The 23,392-nt window shown below is 39.0% G+C and overlaps 1 protein-coding gene across 1 annotated transcript in view; it reads left to right on the top strand.

Moving 5' to 3' along the window:
- Positions 1 to 23,392, top strand: part of LOC103208122 (complement receptor type 1-like) — a 250,973-nt gene that overhangs the window by 57,185 nt on the left and 170,396 nt on the right. The window contains 2 exon segments of the mRNA XM_042782469.1: positions 387 to 566; positions 1,224 to 1,323. Coding sequence (XP_042638403.1) covers positions 387 to 566; positions 1,224 to 1,323 — 280 coding nt within the window.

Below are 23,392 nucleotides of genomic sequence, written 5' to 3'. Positions count from 1 at the left end.
AAAAAAAAAAGATAGCAGAACATCTTTTTTGGGGGTTGTTGTTGTTGTTGTGTGCCGTCAAGTCAGCCCCGACTCATAACGACCCCTCCTCGGGTTTCCGAGGCAGTATCACTACAGAAGTAGATTGCCCAAGCTTTCTTCCGAGGAGTGGCTGGTGGGTTTGAACCACCAGCCTTCTGGTTAGCAGTCAAGTGCCTTAGGCACTACACTACCAGAGCTCTTTTTTGGGGGGTAGTTGCTGATTAAAAAAGAAAAGGAGAAGAATCCATTTTATCAAAGTGCTCTTTTCTTCTTTGATCACATCTATGAAGTATATTGGAGAGAAAGAGAAAGTGGAGTAGAAATTTCTGTGTTAACTTTGGTGTTGCTGTGGTCTTGGTCTCCAGGTCAATGCAAGACCCCAGAAGTGTTTTCATTTGCCAAGCCTACAACCCCAAAAGATGACTCTGAATTTCCCATTGGGACATCTTTGAAGTATGAATGCCGCCCTGGATACTTTAGGAAGTTGTTCAATATCATCTGCCTAGAAAACTTGACCTGGTCAAACGCAGAAAACTTTTGCAAACGTGAGTAACTCTGGACTGGGAACTCTTTTGCGTCAATTAAACATCCATTAGATTTGATTCAATTTCTTCAAATTTTGAAACTAAGACATGTATGACTTAACAAATTTGCCCAGTATATAATGAGTGTGAAAATTACTCTTGTATATCATATCTTCTTTCTACTTTGAGTTTCCAGCACCTTCCTTACAAGTTCATTTCATGAGAAATGACCATCACAAGGCATGATTGAGGGAAAATCCCCATTCAGTAGGGGTCTCCCATTTTAGTGACTAAAACTGACTAATGAATAACGTAGGGCAGGAAAGAAAATTATATTGCATAACAAAGTAGGGAGAAAATCCCATGTTTTGAGATGTTTTATGTATGCTGGTTGAATGACAATAAAACTATTTGGTAATAAATGAGCTTTATATTCTTCTGGAAGGCTCAATGTAGAGATTAGACAGATCTGGACAGAAAGTCTTTCTGGAAGTGATGCTTATTAGGTGGTGGCTAATCCTGAGGCAATCTAGTGAGTTTCTCAAGATGCTAAATTTTGTGGAACCATCAGAAATATAAATGCTCTTCAGAAAGCTACAGTCAGGTTGGTACCTTCTGTTCCAACAAAAGCTCAGAGTATTCCATACTCAGTCCCAAAATTATGCTTCTTTTCCATAGGTAAATCATGTGGACTTCCTCCGGAGCCCACTAATGGCTATGTGTATGGGAACACAGACAATTTGTTTGGATCGACTGCTAATTACTCTTGTAATGAAGGGTAAGTTGGCAATAGCACTGTTTGGGATGACAGTTCTACAGTTGTGATAACAATCTCTACACCACGGCCTTATTAAGGAGGTACTTACACATTAAAAACTAGCAATAGGATTTTTAATTAGAAACAGTGGCTTGAACTCAGGCAATTAACTCTTCTTGAAATCACCAAACACATATTTTTAAAATGGGTTGGAAATTAGGGGGAGGTACCTCTCACATAAGAAACTCTGGTGCTGCTGTGGTTAAAGCATTGGGCTGCTAACCAAAATGCTGCTGTTCAAACATACCAGCCGCTCCACAGGAAAAAGATGAGGCAATCTACACCATAAATATTTACAGCCTTGGAAGCCTAGGGGCAGCTCTAGTCTGTCCTATAGGGTCACTATGAGTCAGAATTGACTCTATAGCAGTGGATTTTTGTTTGCTATCACATGCTAAATTAATGTACCTAAAACCAAGTGAAGGTTTCACTGGATGGGAAGGAACAGCTTTAGAGAGCTCTCTAAAGAAGCAAATAGAACAAACACTAGTTGACCTACACAAATATCCTTACCACAGAGCAACACAAGCTGGATATAATAGACTGGGGGAGGAGTGGAAGAGATTGAGTGGTTTGAAATCATAGAACAGATGTGATGGACAAATCATAATTATCACAGCACCTCTCTAGAAGTGCACATAGCATAAGAATCGTGTGTAGGGTTTTTCTTGTCTGACCCTTGGGGAGATACCAAACTAGGAAATAAGTATATATATTTACTTTTGCTTTGACTTTATAATTATTCTTTACTTACAATACATGATATATGTGAAAAAATAAAAATAATAATGAAATGAACTTCAGTGTATGTACCACCCATCTTAAGAAACATTACTAGTACGTTTGAAGCCTTCTGTGTGCCCCTTCCAGTTCCCATTCCTCCACTCCTAAACCCCTACTGAAGTAACTACCATCCTAACTTTTGCGCTTTTCAAACCCTTGCTCTTCTTTTCCATTTTTCCCTGATACACAGACCTAATCAGTATGTTTTTAGCTCTGCATACTTTTAAACTTCATATAAATGATGTGACATATATACCCCTCTACAACTTGATTTTTAATTTAATATTTTGTTTCTGACAATTATACATGTGGTTGTGGTTCATTTATTTTCCCTTCTGAATAGCATTCCCTTGTATGATTATATCATAACTTACTGGTTTGTTCCTCTGTTGTTTGAAAGATGCTTGAGTTGTTTCTAGTTTGTTTTCCTATTAAAAGCATTCCTGATAAACACATACCTATACATGTCTCCTGGTGCACATGTGCAAAATTTTCTCTAAGACAGTTTTTCTAACATATTTCACCATGATTCACAGCTAAAAAATACATTTTTTTACAATATATACACATATGCATGCACCACACATATGATATAAACTAAAAATGTCACAAAACTATTGCTGCTACCAGATAAGAAAACATGACCCATCAATATGCTGTCTATAAGAGACATACCCTAGAGACAAAGAAAAAAATAGACTAAAACTCAAAGTTTGGAAAAAGATATATCAAGCAAATGGCAATAAAAAAAGAGCAGGAGTGGCAATATTAATTTCTGATAAAATTGATGTTAAGACAAAAACCACCAAAAGACACAAGGAAGGGCATTATGCAATGATTAAAGGATTGATTGAACAAGAGGACATAACCATAATAAATATCTATGCATCCAATGGAAAGAGTCCAAAAATATATAAATCACACTTCAACAGAATTGAAAAGACAAACAGATGAATCTACAGTAGTAGGAGGAGATTTTAATATATCACTTTCAATGAAAGATATAATAACTGGAAAGAGACTCAACAAAGATGCAAAAGAACTAAACAATACAATCCACCAAGTTGACCTTACACACATCTATACAGCACTTCACCTAACAATAGCACAATATACATTATTTTCCAGTGCACATGGAACATTCTCCAGGATAGACCATATGTTAGGCCACAAAGAAAGCCTCTATAACTTTAAAAATATTGAAATACTGTAAAATACTTCTCAGATCACAATGCTTTAAAATTAGAAATTAACAATAGGAAGATCAATGGAAAAAGAACAAACACATGGAAACTGAAAATACCCTCCTTAAAACTGGATTAGGTAATAGAACACCATGCACAAAAACTAACTCCAGCTGGATCAAAGACTTAAATGTGAAAATTAAAACTATTTCCTCAAGGAAAAACTAAGGGCAAATTTAGGGGCTCTAATATATGGCATAAATAGACTATCAAGCATAACCCAAAGTGCACAAACAGCAGAAGAGAAACTAGATGAATGGGACCTTCTAAAAATTAAACTTTTATGTGCTTCCAAGGACTTCTCCAAAAGAGTCCAAAGAGAACCTACAGATTGGGAAAGAATATTTGGAAATGACATATCTGACAAGGGACTTATTTCAAGAATTTATAGAAAACTCCAACACCTCAATAACAAAAAGACAAATAATCCAATTAAAAAATGGACAGAAGACATGAATAGACACTTCACCAAGGACAATAATCAGGCGGCCAACACACATATGAAGAAATGTTCGTGATCATTAGCTATTAGAGATATGCAAATCAAAACAACAATGAGATACCACCTTGCCCCAGCACTCGTAACAAAGTTCAACAAGACAGAAAATAACAAATGCTGGCAAGGATGCGGAGAGATTGGGACACTCATACACTGCTGGTGGGACTGTAAAATGGTACAACCATTGTGGAAAGCAGTATGGCAATTCCTTAAAAAGTAGGAAATAGACATACCATTTGACCCAGCCATTCCATTACTAGGTATATATCCTAAATAAGTGAGAGCCAGGATAAGAACAGATATATGCACACCCATGTTCATCGCAACACTATTTACAATAGCAAAAAGTTGGAAACAACCTAGGTGTCCATCAACTGAGGAATGGATAACCAAACTATGGTACATACACACAATGGAATACTATGCAACCCTAAAGAATAGTGTAGAATCTGCAAAACACCACATAACATGGATGAACTTGGAGGACATTCTGCTGAGTGAAATAAGTCAATCACAGAAGGACAAATATTGTATTAGTCTGTTACTGTAAACGTCAAGGGATGGTTTATATATGGAAGTAAATTTTTTTTGTTGGTTACCAGGGTTGGGTGGTAAGGGAAGGGAACACAGTTAGATAGATATAGATAAGTATTGATTTGGGTGAAGAGAAGGGCAATGTACCAAATGTGAGTGATCAGCATGGTGGCATTGAGGAAGAGGAAGATATAGAGGGGTACATGGGAGGTGCAGACAACAAAGATGAACCCTTTTGCACATACAGTACTGCTTTGTCAGTGAAGGCAAACACAGGTATACGGGGGAATAGATGGGTGATCAGGCTGAACTATTAAGTATGTCTATGCAGCAGGGAAGGAAGGTTGGACAATCCTACTTCTGTAGTGATACTGCCTCGGAAACCCAAGGAGGGGCCACTATGAGTCAGGGCCGACTCAACTGCATGTAACAACAACAACAACAACATGCAGCAGGGAGTGTACCCAAGACCATGTATAGGGTTGGCAGACAATGGTTCTACAAGTGTATTTGTATGTTTTGTAAGAATTCCCAGAGGTATAATAGAGTTGACAAGGGACAAGTTTGTAGTCACTTCTTGGTCACAGCTAGCTACCCAGAGGGACTGAGTAGTTGAACCTGTGCGTTCGGGACCATAGTTGCAGGGGACATCAAGCTCAATTGGCATAAAATACTGCACAAAACATTGTTCCACCTCCTACTTTGGCAGGTAGTGACTGGGATCTTAAAAGCTTGCAAGCAGCCATCTAGATTCAATGATGGGTCTCTCCTTGTCCAGAGCAAAGAAGAATGAAGAAAACCAAAGATTCGTGGAAACAATTAGTCCTCGCGACTGGTACACCATGCGATCCTCAGCCTATATGACTTGATACCAGAAGAACCAGATGGTGCCCGGCTACCACTGTCAACCACTTGGAGGGGGATCTATGTAGGAGATCCTGGATAGAGAGGGAGAACCATGTGGAATAAAACTCAAAATCATTTGGAAAAAAAAAAAAAAAAGGGACCAGTTTCGGTGGTCTGATAGAGCCTGGTGGAACCACTGAGACTATGGTCCCTGGCTGCCCTTCACGTCTGGAATTGAACCCACACCTATGGCTTCTAGCCAAACAAAAGACAAGCATATGACTTGAACATGTACCTGAGGTAGATACACTCCTTGGAAAGAACAATCATAGGAGAAAGAAGGGCTATTTATGCACAGGGAGACATTTCAGGGGGTAGGAGTACATGGATGGATGGATGGACAGAGGGAAGAGGTAACTTTCAGGAGGAAGTGGGGGGAGCTGTTGCATTGGGGTAAATTGTAGTCAATGTCATAAGACAACGTGTGTGTGTGAACTGCTATATGGAAAGTGAACTTGCTCTGTAACTTTCACCCAAATTACAATTTAAAAAAAAAAAAGGATTAGGTAATAGAAGAAATAAAAAATGAAATTAAATAATTGGTTGAATCAAATGAGAAAGAAAGCACAACATACCAAAATCTTTGGGACACAGAAAAAGCAGTGTTTAGAGGGCAATTTATAGCAATGGATGCACACATCAAAAAAGAAGACTCAAAATCAACACCTTAACCCAACATCTCCAACAATGAGACAAAGAGCAGCAAAAAAAAAAAAAAAAAAAGCCTACAGTCACCAGAAGAAAAGAAATAATAGATTCAAGTAGAAATCAATGAAACAGAAAACAGACAACAGAAAAAAATCAACAAGACTAGAAGTTGTTCTTTGAACAGATTAATAAAATTGACAAACAAAGAAAAAAGAGGGAGAGAATGCATAAGAAACAAATTGGGCAATGCCACAACAGAACCAGCTGAAATAAAAAGGATAATATCAGGAAGCTATGAAGAACTGTACTCCAAAAAATTTGAAAATCTAGAAGAAATGAACAGATTTCTAGCATACTACTTACCTAAAATAACACAGACTGAGGTGGAAATTTTGAACAGACTCATAACAAAAGAAACTGAACAGGTCATAAAAAAATTACCAACAGAGAAAAGTCCTGGCCCAGATGGTTTCACTGGAAAATTATACCAACCATTGAGAGAACTGACACCAATCCTATTCAAACTATTCCAGAACATAGAAAAGGAATCTTCCCAAATTCATTTTATGAGACAAACATAACCTTGATAACAAAACCAGGCAAAGACATCACTCAAAAGGAAACCTGCAGACCAATATCCCTCATGAATATAGATGCAAAAATCTTCAACAAAATCCTAGCCTATAGACTCCAACAACATATTGAAAGAATAATACATTATGACCAAGGGAGGTTCATACAGGTATGCAAGGATGGTTCAACATTAGAAAATCAATCAATGTAATTCATCATATAAGGAAAAGAACCACATAATCATATCATTTGATGCAGAAGAGACATCTGATAAATCAAACACCCATTCTTTATTTAAAAAAAAATTCAGCAAAATAAGAATAGAAGGGAAAGTCCTCAACATAATAAAGGACATAGATGCAAAACAAATAGCCAGCATTATTTTCAATGTAGAGAGACTGAAACCATTCCCCTTGCAAACAGGGGCCAGACAAGGATGCCCTCTATCACCACTTCTATTCAACATTGTATTGAAAGTCCTAGCCAGGGCAATAAGGCAAGAAAGGGAAATCAAAGGCATCCAAATTGGTAAGGAAGAAGTCAAACTATCGCTATTTGCTGATGATAGGATTCTATGCATAGAAAACCCAAGAGATTCAGCATGAAAACTACTGGAACTAATTGAAAGATTTAACATAGTGGCAAGATACAAGATCAACATACAAAAATCTGTTGGATTCCTTTACACCAGCAAAGAGATCACTGAGAATCAATACCATTTACAATAGCTATCCAAAAAAATAAAATACTGGGGAATAAATATTACCAGGGACACAAAAGTTTTGTGCAAACAAAACTAAAAAACACTACTACAAGAAACCATAAGAGATCTACATATATGGAAGAACATACCATGCTTATGGGTAGGAAAATTGAACGTGGTGAAAATGTCAATACTACCCAAAGCAATCTATACATTTAATGCAGTTCCAATCAAGATCCCATCAACATTCTTTCAGAATATGGAACAACCAATCACTAATTTTATATGGAAAGGAAAGAGCCTTCAGATAAGCAAAGCACTATTGAAGAAGAAGAACAAAGTAGGAGGTGTTACACTCCCAGATCTCAAAACCTACTGTACAACCACAGTAGTCAAAACTGCCTGGTATTGGTACAACAACAGACAGATACACCAATGGAATAGAATTCAGAATGCAGAAATAGATCCATCCAGCAGATCTTTGACAAAGGGCCAAAATCCATTAAATGGTGAAGAGATAGTCTCTTTCACAAATGGTGCTGGCAAAACTGGATATCCATTTGCAAAGAAATGAAACAATATCCATACCTCACACCATACACAAAAACTAACTCCAGATGGATCAAAGATTTAGATGTGAAGCCTAAAATCATAAAGTTCCTCAAGGAAAAAGTAGGGGCAAAAAGGCTGGCAGTTTAAACTCACCAGCCACTCCTTGGAAGGAAGATTGGGTAATCTACTGCCATAATGATACTGCCTTGGAAACCCAAGGAGGGGTCACTATGAGTCAGATCTGACTCGACGGCAATGAGTTTGGTTTTTTGTTAATATATGGCATAAATAGACTATCAAGCATAACCCCAAATGCACAAACAGTAGAAGATAAACTAGATGATTGGGACCTTCTAAGAATTAAATGTTATGTTCTGCAAGACTTCTCCATAAGAGTAAAAAGGAGAATCTACAGATTGGGAAAAAACATTTGGCAATGACATACCTGACAGGGGACTTGCCTCTAAAATTTATAGAAAACTCCAACATCTCAGCAACAGAAAGACAAACAATCCAATTAAAATATGGGTAGAAGACATGAATAGACTTTTCACCAAAGAAGATAATTCAGGCAGCCAATAAACACATGAAGAAATGTTCACTATCAATACCATTAAACAACAACAACAACAAAACTCACTGCTATTAAATCAGAGCCAACTCATAGTGCATCCTCCTTGGGCTTCCGAGGCAGTATCACTTAAGGAAGTAGATTGCCCCACCTTCCTTCTTAGGAGTAGTTGGTGGGCTTGAACCATTAGGAGATGCAAATCAAAACAACGAGATACCATCTCACCCCAGCACTAATAACCAAGTTTAACGAGATAGAAAATAAAAAATGCTGGTAAAGATATGGAGAGACTGGACTCTCATACACTGCTGGGGGAACTGTAAAATGAAATAACCACTGTGGAAATCAGTATGACAATTCCTTCAAAAGTTGGAATTAGATATGCCATTGGACCCAGCAATCCCATTATTAGGTATATATCCTAAAGAAGTGAGAACCAGGATAAGAACAGATATATGCTCACCTATGTTCATCACAGCACTATTCACAATAGCAAAGAGATGAAAACCACCTAAGTGCCCATCAACAGAAGAATGGATAATCAAACTGTGGTATGTACACACAATGGAATACTGTGCAACACTAAAGAATAACGTAGACTCTATGAAACACCACATAACATAGATGAACTTAGAGGACATTATGCTGAGTGAAATAAGTCCATCACAGAAGGACAAATACTGTATGAATCCATTATTGTAAAAAGTCAAGGAAAGGTTATTATATGGAAGGAAGCTTTCTTTGTTGGTTACCAGGGATGGAAGGGGAGGGGAGAGAACACTGCTAGATAGGTAGAGACAAATATTGGTTTGGGTGAAGGGGAGGGCACTGTACCAAAAGTGAGTGATCAACACAGTGACACTGAGGAAGAAGAAAACATAGAGAGGTACAAAGGTACAGAGATGAACCCTTTTGCATGTACTGTACTGTGTTGTCAGCAATGACAAGGATTGATCCACGGGAGGATAGATGGTGGACAGGCTGAATGATCAGGTATATCTAGGCAGAGGGGAGTGTGCCCATGATCATGTATAGGGTTAACAGACAATGTTTCTACATGTGTATTTGTATGTGCTGTAAGAATGTCTGGGTGTATAGTAGAGATGAGAAAGGGCAAGGTTGTGGTGGCTTCTTGGCGACAGCCAGCTACCCAGAGGGAGCAAGTATTTTGATCTGCAGGCTCTGGATCATGGTCATAGAGGACATCAACTTCAATTGGCATAACCTACTACACAAAAACATTGTTCTACATCTTACTTTGGTGAGAGCAACTGGGGTCTGAAAAGCTTACAAGTGGCCACCTAGATCCAATGACAGGTCTCTCCTCATCTAGAGCAAAGAAGAATGAACAAAATCAAAGATGCATGGAAATAGTCTAAACCATGCAATCCTTAGCCTATATGACCATGAGACCAGACCTAGATGGTGCCCAGCTATCACTGTTAACCACTTGCAGGGTGATTGATACAGAAAATCTGAAGATCCTGGATAGAGTGGGGGAACAATGTGGAACAAAACTCAAAATCATTGAAAAAATTAAAAAAAAAAAAAAAAAGTTTGCTGGTTTGATAGAATCTAGTGAGACCCCTGATACTGTGACTCCTAGTTGCCCTTCAGGTCTGGAACTGAACTCACTCCTGTAGCTTCCAGCCAAACAATAAACCAGCATATGGGGTTAGCATTTACATCAGGAAGATACCCTCCTTGGAGTGATCATCAATCATGGGAGAACAGAAGGGCAGTGCATGCACAGGGAGACAGCTCGGTGGGCAGGTGTGGATGGGAGGGAAGGGCATAGGGAAGAGGTAACTACAGGGAGGAAATGGGATGAGAGCTGTTACATTATGGGAAATTGAAGTCAATGTCATGAAACAAAATGTGTATGAACTGCTGTATGGACAATGAATTTGCTCTGTAAACTTTCACTCAAATCACAATAAAAATTTAAAAGAGAAAAACTATTGCTGCTTCCATTCAATGTTGTATTAGAGGTTCTAGCCAGGACAATTAGGCAAGAAAAAGAAATAAAAGGCATCCAGATTGGAAGGAAGAAGTAAAACTAACTCTATTTGCAAATGGCATGATTTTGCATATAAAAAATCTTAAGTGACACCCCCCCCACAATACACACACTCAAAGAACTATTAGAGTTAATAAATAAGTTCAACAAATTTGCAGAATTGAGCAATACATTTAAAAAATCAAACAATGCAGAAATGAAATTAAGAAAACAATTGCACATACAATAGTGTGAAATAATTTCACATACAATTTTTTATTCAAGAAGAAATATTTAGGAATATTTTTAACTAAAGAAGTTTAATACTTGTATACTGGAAACTATAAAACATCACTGAAGCAAAATTAAAGAAGACCTAAATAAAGGGAAAGACATTCCATGTTTATGAATTAGAAAATTTAATATTGTTAAGATGGCAATATTCCTCAAACTGATCTGCATATTTAACACAAGCCCTACCAAAATCTCAGCATCTTTTTGCAGAACATGACAAGGCAATCCTAAAATCCATGTGAAAAATCGAGACACTCAGCCAAAAGAATCTTGAAAAGAAGAAATTCTTAATCTCAAAAGTTACTATACATCTACAGTAATGAAGAGTATGTGTTGGTGGCATAAAGGGAGACACGTCGGAAAATGGAATAAAATTGAAAATTCAGAAATGGTCGATTGATTTTTCAACAAGTGTGCCAACACCATTTAATGGGGAAGACAGTCTTTTCAGCAAATGGTACTGGGACAACTGAACAGCCACATGCAAAAGAATGAGGTATGACTCCTACCTTGTACCATATACAAAAATTAACTCAAAATGAATTAAACATCTAAATGTAATAGCAAAGACAGTAAAATTCTTTTAAAATAAATAAATAAATATAAATACTCAAAAACTTGGATTGGGCAATAGTTTCTTAGATATAATACCAAAAGCACAAGAATCAAAGAAAAGTTATGTAAATTGGACTTCATCAGGGTTAAAACTACAAATCATCATCAAGAATTGGAAGAAATATTTAAAATCATAGATATGATAAGAAATCTAGTATCCAGAACATATAAAGCACTCTTACAACTCAACAATAAAAAGATAGATAACCCAATTTTTTTAAATGGGCAAAGGAAATGACTAGACATTTCTCCAGAGACAACATACAAATGGCCAATAAGCCCATGAAGAGATTCTTAACATCATTAGTCATTAAGCAAATACAAATCAAAACCACAGTGAGCAATCACTTCACACCCATTAGGATGTCTATAATCTAAAAGACAGACAATAACAAGTGTATTGATGAGGAGATGAAGAAATTGGATTCCTCATCTGTTGTTGGTGGCCACTTTAGTGTAGTTTGTCAATTCTTCCAAAAGTTCAAATATAGAGTAATTTTGTGACCCAGAAATGCCATTCCTGGGTTAAAAACATATGTCCACAGTAAAACTTGTAAATGTATGTTCATGTCAATATAATTCATAACAGCCACAAAGTTAAAACAACCCAAATATCCACCATAGAATGAATGAATAGAGAAAATGGTATATCCGTACAATGGAGTATTACTCAGCTGTAAAAAGGAATGAAGCACTGATACATGGTACAACATGAATGAACCTTGAAAATGTTGTGCTAAGTAGAAGATGCCAGACACAAAAGGTCACATTTTGTATGATTCCATTCATGAAATGTCCACAATAGATAAATGCATAGAGATAGAAAGTATATACCCAGGGGCTGGAGAGAGGGAGAGAGAGGGAGTGACTGCTAATGAGTACAAGTTTTCTTTCTGGGTTGATGAAACATTTGGAACTAAATAGTGGTGGTAGTTGCACAATCTTGTGAAAATACTAAAAAACATTGAATTGTTTACTTTAAAAGGATGAATTTTATGGGATGTAAATAATAACTAAAATAGTTGTAAATGTGTCACAAAACTATACTTTTACTACATGAAACACATTCCTATTTTTCATTCTATTCCATTTTTTATGCTGCTTATAATCCACTATGCTGATTAATGACACACTACATTGATTTTCTGATAATCAATGGCTTATTATATTTCCATGCAAATGTTTATCAGTATTAAAAATACGTGACTTTGCAGAGAATTTATAGCATTATAACAGCAAGTCATCCAAAGGATGAATAATCCATTTATTTAAGTCTTCTTACATGACTCCTAATAGAAGTTCATAACTTTATCCATAGAAATCTAGACTATTTTTTTTTTATTATATTCACTCTTAGGTACTTAAGTTTTTATGAAATTGAATTGGTATTTTTTTTATTGTGGTGAATGAATATATATATATATATATATGGCTTTTGAGCAAAGGAATTTGGGGAAGAAATCCACAAAATCTTGAAACTTTGCTGCTGGATAAAATAAAGTACAGAATCCAAAGCCAGTAATAATGGACATGAGCACGGAAGCAGAGAAAAACGTAGAGAAGAAGTACGTCCTAACACCCAGAGAAATCATGAAGTGAAGGGGCCTTCTCACATGGCTATGAATTATAGGTCCCAGTCAAGTTTAACCTCATCTCCCTGGGAAAGGGAATTCCAGCTGACATCTATGTTGTATGTGTATCTCTATACAAAAAACTGGAAGAATTTACTGCAAACCCTTGACATTCAAAGGTATGGTTCAGGGACCAGCAATGTCAGCATCTCTGGGGAGCTTATTAGAAATGCAGAATTTTCAGACCCAGTGAATCAGAACCTGCATTTTAACAAAATTGCCCGGTGGCGTCTATGCAAATTAAACTTTTGAGGAGCATTGATTTAAACCATTAACTATACTAATTTTTGTAAGGTAGAGTTATGGGTAATTTTTTCCCATTACTGGAATTTTTTTGTGCCTTTCATTTTTCTACAATGGCTATGTATTAACTTTTATCAGCTGTTAAAAAGTTATTTCTAAAATAGAAAATTCCAGGACAAGATGAATAGACTCACTTTTTCTGCTCCTCCCTTGCATATATAACTAAATATCTTGTAAATAATTCAGCATGCAATCATGAAAGAACATAGAAAGGTGGGAAGAAAAAAGTAGACTAGCTAGGGAACTGGGAAATTAAAAGAATTCCTTGTTTGTTTGTTTGAATATCTCCCATATATTCCAGATTGGGTGCTGGAGAGTCCTGCAACCCAGAACCACCAAGAATCTTAGACAGAGAGGGGAGTGGATCCATCCCACACCCCATATCAGCTAGCAGTGATGGGCCTGATCTGTCCACAGTTTCAGTGTCAGCAGAACCTGAGTAGAGAGGCCCAGACCCTGAGGCAGCAGCAGTCAAGACCCTCTACCAACACCAAAATCACCAGAAAAAGGTAACATAGGTTTGGTATTCTCCTGGCCCTACACACAGCAGTGAGGCATCCACCTAAAGACAAAAGGTGACCAGGTTCTACCCTCCAACTAGTAGGAGAGAGCCTTTCTGACCCAAACCCACTGCCATTGAGTTGCTTCCAATTCGTAGTGACCCATACTGAGTTTCCAAGGTGGTAAATCTTAATGGAAGTAGATTGCCCCATCTTCCTTCTGCAGAGCAGCTGGTGGGTTTGAATTGCCAATATTCTGGTTAGCAGTCAAATGCCTTCCACATTGCACCACCAGAACTCCTTACCCACATCTCCTCAACTCTTCCCAAGGGAAGAAGTCAACCCAAGTAGGCATTCCCTTCCCCTTGCAGCACTAACAGAGAAAAAGTGGAAAGCACATGAGTACCAGGTGGCCAGAGAAAAGGCCAAGGAAAGCATTCTCCATCCTGAGGGTTTAGCATTCCCTATCACCCATCTAGCAACACCAGGCAACTTGGGGAAGCACCTTCCACTCCCATAGATGACATTAGCAGTGTGACAGTGGGAGTTCAAGCAGAGACACAAGAACTAAACAGAACAGAATAGCATTGTAAAGTCTCAGAAAACTAAATTGTCATTGGGGCTAAAGCCCACAAAAATATACAAGAACCTACATACTAACTCTTAACCAGGTTTCTGCCTGCTGAAATGAAGATTTAAAAAGCTCAAGTCTCTGCTAATATCATATCCAAAATGTTCAGATACAATTGAAAAATCATTTTTTCATATCAAGAACTGAGAAAACTATAACTTGAATGAGAAAAAACAACCAATTGATTTCAATACCAAGATAAATTATATGTTGGGACTATACAACTATTTTAAAGTGGCTTCATAAAATTGCTTCAACAAGTTATTGCAAATTCCCTTGAAACAAATAATAAAATAAAATCTGGAAAACTTCAGCAAAGAAATATGTTATATTTTAAAAATGAAAATTATAGACTTGAAAGATACAATACACAAAATAAAAAACTCACTGGATGGCCTCAATAGTAGAGTAGGGGTGACAGAAGATAGAATCAGTGAACTTGAAGATGAACCAATAGATGAGTTCATTTTGAACAGAGAAAAATAGGCTGCAAAAAATAATGAACAGAGCCTCAGGGAAATATAGGACAATAACAAAGAATCTAATACTTGTTTCATTAAAGTCCCAGATCCTTCCTCCCAAAGAAAAAAAGAACAAACTCACTGATTCCAACTCATAGTGGCCCCCATTGGGTTTCCAAGGTGGTAAACCTTTACGGAAGTAGATTGCCCCATTGTCCTTCCACAGAGTGGCTGGTGGATTTGAACCACCAACCTTCTGGTTAGCAGTCAAATGCCTTAGGTGCTGTACCACCAGAGGTCCTCAGAGGCCCAGAAGGAGTGAAAAAAGAATATGGAGCTGAACAAATATTTTTAAAAATAATGCCTGAAAACTCCCCAAATCTGGTGAAAGATGTAAACCCACAGATTCAAGAAGCTGCCAAAATAGGACAAACCCAAAGAGATCTACACAAACAAACATCATAATTAAACTTCTGAAAACTAAAGTTAAAGAAAAAAACCTTAAAAACAAGAGAGAAAGGATATATCTTTCAGGAATGCAGGGGAAATAAAAACATTTCTGGACAAACGAAAACTAATCCAATTTGTCATTAGCACACCTATCCTTAAGGAATGGCTAAAGAACACTCTCCAAACAGAAAGGAAATAACAGAAAAGGATTGACTTCAGAAAGGAAAGAAAAGCAGACTGAGTAAAAATAGGAGTAATATATTATTCCTCTTTTCATGAAATCGGTAAATCATATATGATAGTTGAAGTAAAGATGTAACAACATCTGTTGTGGTTCCAAGTGAATTTTGAAGAACTACTGAGACAATTATAAAGGGACCTGAATGGAATTAAGCTTTCAGTAATTGACTCAAGAGTGCAAAACATCAATATCAATACCAAAGGTAAAACATTGTTACCAATTGTGATGGTTAAGGTTGTTTGTCAATTTGTAGGGCCATGATTCTCAGTGGTTTGGCAGTTATGATGTAGTTTGTCAATTATGTTATAATGTAGTCACCCCCCCACAATGAGATCTGATGTAATCACTTCCATGATGAGATCTACTATGAGCAGCCAATTAATTGAAAGGGAATTTCCTCAAGGATGTGGCCTGCTTCCAATATACATGTAACCATTCTGGCAAAGCTCTCTGGATCCTGCATCTGGCTTGTCATTATCTGACCTCTGGTTCTTTGGACTTGAGCTAGCAGTCTACAGTCTTACCTGCCAATCTTGGATTCATCATCTTCCACAGGCCACGAGTCAATAGTTTGCCATCTGATCTTTGATCTTGGGTTCATCAGCACCTGCAACTACATGAGTCAGTAGAAGCCTTCAGCCTGATGTTTTACCTATGGACTTGGGACTTGCCAACCTCTACAACTGTGTAAGCCATTTCCTTGAGATAAATCAATCTTAATACCTATCTATCTATCTATCTATATTTTGGGGACAAAGAGAAACAAAATAATGAGTTTTCAAAATTGGGTCTCAAGTCTGACTAGTCTTAACGGTGCTGATGACTCTGCCTCCATTAGTAAGAGGGTGCTACTAATCAGTGGCGTGAGTTGGCAATAGTAATATGCAAAATATTACCACCAACAGATCAAATATTGGCTCTGGGTGATTGCATGTTTGATACTTTTGTGTAGTTTTTGTAGTAGTCAGAATGAGAAGTATAGGGAAGCTGGTTGGTCTACTTTAGAGGAAGTGGTGAAAAAAAGAGATGAGCTCAAGTCTTCAGAGTTATAGCTCAAGCACTGCATAAAATACCTCAGTATTGTCAATTGTGCCATGAAAGAAATCCTTATTTCTTGTAGCAACAGAACTGATATTCCTGAAAAACAAACCCAGAGTTTTATTATAATGTCAATTAAATCCCTAATCTTGAATGGTGTCTGAAGTTAAAGTGACATCACTGATTGGGAAGAAATGGGTCCTGGAATCTTGAGATGGGGACATATTGGCAGATAATCTGGAAGCTGGGGACATTGAGCCCCTAAATGCTGTGGAATTACTCCTGCCAGCCGAGCAGCACTCTTACCTCCATCTGATGAGATTAACTCAGCTGTGATGAGCTTTGTCTGAGATACTGCCTGACGCAGCACCTGAGGCAGATGTCTTACAAGACGTTGCTGAATGTTCCCAGAAATCACCTCCACCACCAGTTTTTGCTTCTAGACTTAAGTGCCAGAAAGCCCCAAATGGTGAAGTACAAAATGTGACTTAGGAAGAGGTACACTACAATCCAAACGAATTGCTTGATTTTTCTAATATGTGCAAACAGAAACTTGGAGAATATATGTAAGAATGGCTATTAGGGTGTGGGATAAAGTTGGATCAGTCTGAGTTTATTGATGTAGGCCCACTAAATATAGTCTTTTCATTTGCTGTTTCAGCTTGAGAAGTTACAAAAGGACATAATAGTTTCTTTGATTGGTTCACTGAAGCACAGATTATGTGGTGGCCTACACTAAATTAAGCTGAAGTACCAGTCCTGCTTTGATATAATGTAGAAGAAGGCATCCATAGGTTTAGAGTAATTGGCATGTTAGAGTGGATTTATTGGGTTAGACCCATAGACCCACACATGTTTTGCCCAGAAAACACACCTTTTACCACAAAGGTGAGGAACAAGTTTGTGAAGAGGGCCAGCATCCTTAAAAATCTGCTGTAATTGCTATTTTATGTAAGTCAGATTTGACAGTGGGAACTGCCCTAACTGAATTAAGAAATCTAGCTACAATGGGGCTTACTGGACTTGGTGGTGATAGGGGCCAAGAGGCAGCACTTAATCGACAAAAGACACAGTGGACATGGTTACCATAATGGACAGCAGAGTCAAAATAGTAATCAGAATAGTCTGATTTGTATGGATTTATGGCATTGGCTACTTAGGCATGGTATCCTTAGGAGAGAAATAGATGGGAAGTCTACTAGATATTTACTTAATATGGAAGTAGAATTCTAGGTTAAGTGAATGGCTATCCAACTTGAATTGCCAGAATAGAGAGTCATGCCCTCTCAATCAATTTTCAGACTTGAGCCAGTTTACAGACCCACAACCCCTTGAATGAAGGGCAAGTTGGAGCCCCCTGTGGAAGGAACCCACTGCATTGCCAAAAATGCACTGTACTCTTTCTCAACCTTTCCCAAAGGGATCTATGGCCTTTTCATGTGAGTGATTATTCAGTGGGGAAAAAGAAATAAGCAGATTTTTCAGGGATTACTGGGCACTGGCTCTGAAATGACACTAATTCCAGGAGACCCAAAACATTAGTATGGCCCACCAGTCAGAGTAGAGGCATATGGAGGTAAGTTTATTAATGAAGTCTTAGCCCAGATCCATCTCAGAGTGAGTTAGTGGGTCCTCGAAACATGTAGTGATTTCCCCAGTTCCAGAATGCCTAATTGGAATAAGCATGCTCAGCAACTGGAAGAACCCCCATATTGGATCTCTGACATGTGGAGTAAGGGCTATTATGGTAGTAAAAGCCAAGTAGAAGTTATTAGAACTACCCCTAGATAGGAAAATAGTAAACCAGAAGAAATACTACATTCCTAGAGGGATTGCATAGATTAGTGCCACCATCAAGGACTTAAAAGATACAGGGGTGGTGAGTCCTACCATATCCCCATTTAACTCACCTATTTAGCCTTTGCAAAAAATGGATGTAACTTGGAGAATGACAGTGGATTATCATAAACTTAACCAGATGGTGACTCCAATTGTAACTGCTGTTCCAGTTGTGGTTTCATTACTTGAGCAAATTAATATGTCACCTGGTAACTGGTATGCAGTTTTTGATCTGATCAATGCCTCTTTTCTCAATTCCAGTTTTGGAGGATCACAAAGAGCAGTTTGCCTTCAGCTGGCAAGGTCAGCAATACACCATCCTACCTCAGGAGTATATAAATTCTCCAACACTATGTCATAATTTAGTCTGCAGGGACTTTGATCACCTTTCCTTTCCATAAGACATCCACTGATCCATTATATTGATGACATTATGTGGATTGGACCTAGTAAGGAAGAATTATCTATGACACTAGACTTATTGATAAGATATTTGCAAGTTAGAGGGTGGGAATTAACCCACCCCCAAAAATTCAGGCAACTACCACTTTAGTGAAATTTCTAGAGGACTAGTGGTGTGGGACATGTTAATATACTCTTTCTAAAGTGAAGCATAAGTTATTGCATCTGGCCCCTCCAACTGAAAAGGAGGTTGTTCTGGTTACCTAGTGCTGCTCTGATAGGAATATATACCACAAATGGGATGGCTTGAACAAACAAGTTTATTGTCTTGCAGTTCGGGAGGCTGCAAGTCTGAGTTCCAAGTGCCAGGCTCTAGGGGCTGGGTGAAAGCCCCTTGAACTTGGGCTTCAGCTCTGCCTCTTTTTCCCAGCCCACTGAAGCTAGAGGCATCTCTTCACTCAGGCAGCTATTGACTGCTGAGTCTAACAAGCCCAAGGTCAACAAACAAAATGGCACAGTCCCGACATTACCAAACCACATGGCAGGCCATTATTTCAAGTCCATTGAAAATCCCAAGGTCAGCAGAACATGGCAGCCTGCTGAACAACAACATGGCTACATGCAGAGTTCAAGTGTGCCATAAGCTGGAGACCATTCCCCAAGGCTTCTCCTTATATACAGTGTTCTGGTTACCTAGTGCTGCTCTGACAAGCATATATACCACAAGTGGGATGGCCTTAACAAACAGGAGTTTATTCTTACAATTTGGAGGCTTTAAGTTCAAGTTCAAAGTGCCAGGCTCTAGGCGCTGGGTAAAAGCCCCTCAACCTTGGGGTCCAGCTTTGCCTCCCACTCCCAGCCCACTGGAGCTAGAGGCATTTCTTCACTCAGACAGCTACTGGCTGCTGAGGCTGAGAAGCCCTAAGGTTGACAAGTAAAAAGGCACAGTCCCTATGTTACCAAACCACATGGCAGACCATTAACTTAAGTCCATTGTAAGTCCCAAGATTGGCAGAGCATAGCAGTCTGCTGAGCAATGACACAACTACATGCAGGGTCCAAGTGTGCCATAGGCTACAGACCATTCTCAAAGCTGCTGCTTATGTACAGGAAGCAGACCACATATCCAAAGGCAGCTACTCAGCTGCTCCCAGTAGATTCCACTATGAAGTTGATTACCAGTCTCATCATGGGGAATACTACATCCAGGTGTCCAGCCACTCAACCAGGCCTAGCCAAGTTGACATACAAACATAACGATCACATACAGGAAGCATGCCACATCCCTAAGGCAGCTGCTCAGCTGCTCACAGTAGATTCCACCGTGAAGTTGATTACCAGTCTCATCATGGGGAATACTACATCCAGCTGCCCAGCCACTCAACCAGGCCTACCCAAGTTGACACACAAACTTAACTACCACAGAGATTCAAAAGAGGACCATGAAACAAGGGATATCATTGCTGATGTCAGACGGATCTTAGCAGAAAGCAAAGAATACCAGAAGGATGTTTATCTGTGTTTTATTGACTATGCAAAGACATTCCAGTATATGAATCATAACAAATTATGAATTATATTACTAAGGATGGGAATCCCAGAACACTTTGTTGTGCTGATGCAGAACTCATACATAGACAAAGAAGCAGTCATTCAAAAAGAACAAGGGTATACTGTGTGGTTTAAAATCAGGAAAGGTGTGTGTCAGTGTTGTATCCTTTCACCATACTTACTGAATCTGTATGCTGAGCAAATAATCCAAGAAGCTGGACTATACGCAGAATTTGGCACCAGTATTAGAGGAAGGGGTCTGGGGCTTGGAGGCTGCTTTTCCCTTGTGGGTGGCTCTATTTTAAGGCTGGGGCCTGAGGTAGGAGGGCCCAGGGCTGGGGACTGCTTTTCCCTTGAGTGGGGCTCTATCTTAAGCCTGGGGCCTGAGGTAGGTGGGCTTAGGGATTGGAGGCTGCTTTTCCCTTGGGTGTGGCTCTATATTAAGGCCATGGCTCGAGGTAGGTGGGCCTGGGGCTGGGGGCTGCTTTTTGCTTGGGGGCAGCTGTATTTTAAGGCCACGGCCTGAGGTAGGCGGGCGCAGGGCTTGGAGGCTGGCTTTCACTTGTGTTTGACTCTATATTAAGGCCAAGGCCTGAGGTAGGTGGGCTTAGAGTTTGGAGGCTGCTTTTCACTTGGGGGTGGCTCTATTTTAAGGCTGGGGCCCAAGGTAGGTGGCCCTGAGGATTGGAGGCTGCTTGTCCCTTGGGGGCGGCTCTTTGTTAAGGCCAGGGCCCAAGGTTGGCAGGCTCAGAGCTTGGGGGCTACTTTTTGCTTGGTGGTGGCTGTAATTTAAGGCTGGGGCCCAAGGTAGGCAGGGGCAGGGCTCAGGTGCTACTTTCACTTGGGGACAGCTCTATTATAAGGCCATTACCTGAGGTAGACAGGTGTAGAGGGGTTAAGAATAACTAAGGGAGATGAACTTGTCTGTCAGTTTGTCATCCTGTGGCACCTTATGTGTTGCTGTGAAGCTGGAGGCCATGCCACCAGGGTTGAAAAATATCAGCAGGCTTACCCATGGTGGACAGGTTTCAGTGGAGCTTCCAGGTTAAGACAGACTCGGAAGAAGGAAGAGGCCATCCACTTCTCAAACAATTGGCCGGTGAAAACCTTATGAATAACAGTAAAATACTGTATGATATATTACTGGAAAACTTTATGAACAGCTCTGAAACATTGTCCAATATAGTGACAGAAGATGAGCCCATCAGGTCAGAAGGCACTCAAAATTTGCCTGAGGAAGAGCTGACTCCTCAAAGTAGAGATGACCTTAATGATATGGTTAGAGTAAAGCTTTCAAGACCTCCATTGGTTGGTATGGCACGACTCAAAATGAGTAGAAACAGATGTAAACATCCATTAATAATTGGAACATGGAATGCATGAAGTATGAATCTAGGAAAATTGGAAGTTGTCAAAAATGAAATAGAATGCATAAAGATCAATATCCTAGGCATTAATGAGCTGAAATGGACTGTTTTGGCCATTTTGAATCAGACAACCATATGACCTACTATGCTGAGAATGACAAATTGAAGAGGAATGGTGTGGCATTCATAGTCACAAAGACTGTTTCAAGATCTGTAGTACAGCACTGTCAGTGATAGGATAATATCCATATGCCTATAAGGATGACCAGTTAATACTACTATTATTCAAATTTATCCACCAACCACCAAAGCCAAAGATGAGGAAATTGCAGATGTCTACCAACTTCTGCAGCAGTCTGAAATTAAACAAATATGCAATCAATGGTGATTATCACTGGTGACTGGAATGAAAAATTGGGAAACAAAGAAGAGTTACCAGTAGCTGGAAATATGGCCTTGGTGATAGAAATAATGCTGGAGATCACGTGATAGAATTTTGCAAGACCAATGACTTATTCATTCAAACACCTCTCTTCAACAACATAAGCAACAGCCATACACATGGACTTCACCAGATGAAATACATAAGAATCAGATTGACTACATCTGTGGAAAGAGGTGATGGAGAAATTCAGTATCTTTAGCCAAAACAAAGCCAGGAGCTAATTGTGGAACAGACCATCAGTTGTTCATGTTGTTGTTGTTAGGTGCCATCGAGTGGTCTCTGACTCATAGTGACCTTATGCACAGCAGAACAAAACACCGCCTGGTCCTGAACCAGCTCCATGATTCTTGCTATACTTGAGCCCATCGCCACTGCCACCATGTCAATCTGTCTTATTGAGGGCCTTCCCCTCTTTCATTGACCCTCCACCTTACCAAGCATGACATCCTTCTCCAGGGAATTGTCCCTTCTGACAACATGACCAAAGTATGTGAGATGAAGTCTGGCATTCTCATCTCCAAGGAGCATTCTAGCTGCACTTCCTCTGACAGACCTGTTAGTTCTTTCAGCAGTCTACGCTACTTTCAGCATTCTTCGCCAACACCACAGCTCAAAAGCATCAATTCTTCTTCAGTCTTCCTTATTCATTGTCCAGCTCTCACATACATATGAGGTGACTGAAAATACCATGGCTAATGGCAGGCACACCTTAGTCCTCAAGGAGACATCTTTGCTCTTCAGCACTTGAAAGAAGTCCTTTGCAGCCAATTTGCCCAGTGCTACACGTCGTCTGATGTTTTGACTGCTGCTTTCATTGGCATTGATTGTACAACCAAGTAATGTGAAGTCTTTGACAATCTCAATCTTTTCTCCATTTATCATAATGTTGCTTATAGGACCAGTTGTATTTTTGTTTTCTTTATATTGAGATGTAATCCATACTGCAGACTGTATTCTTCAATCTCATCAGTAAGTACTTCATCTTCACTTTCATCAAGCAAAGTTGTGTCATCAGCATATTGCAGGTTGTTAATAATTCTTTCTCCAATCCTATTGCCACGTTCTTCTTCATATAGTCCAGCTTCTCGGATTATTTGTTCAGCATACAAGTTGAATAAGGATACAACCCTGGCATGCTTCCTTCTTGATTTTAAACCACAAATAATCTGAGAAGCTGGACGATATCAAGAAGAGCGTGGCATTAGAATTGGAGGAAGTAAGAGTTTACTTGTATGCAATATTAATGGTAT

Source organism: Orycteropus afer, unplaced genomic scaffold (assembly GCF_000298275.1).
Source record: "Orycteropus afer afer isolate SDZICR_OR568_19922 unplaced genomic scaffold, OryAfe1.0 scaffold00013, whole genome shotgun sequence".
Taxonomy (NCBI): Eukaryota; Metazoa; Chordata; class Mammalia; order Tubulidentata; family Orycteropodidae; genus Orycteropus; species Orycteropus afer.
The sequence above is the reverse complement of the archived record's forward strand: the minus strand, read 5'-3'. Positions and strand labels throughout refer to the sequence as shown.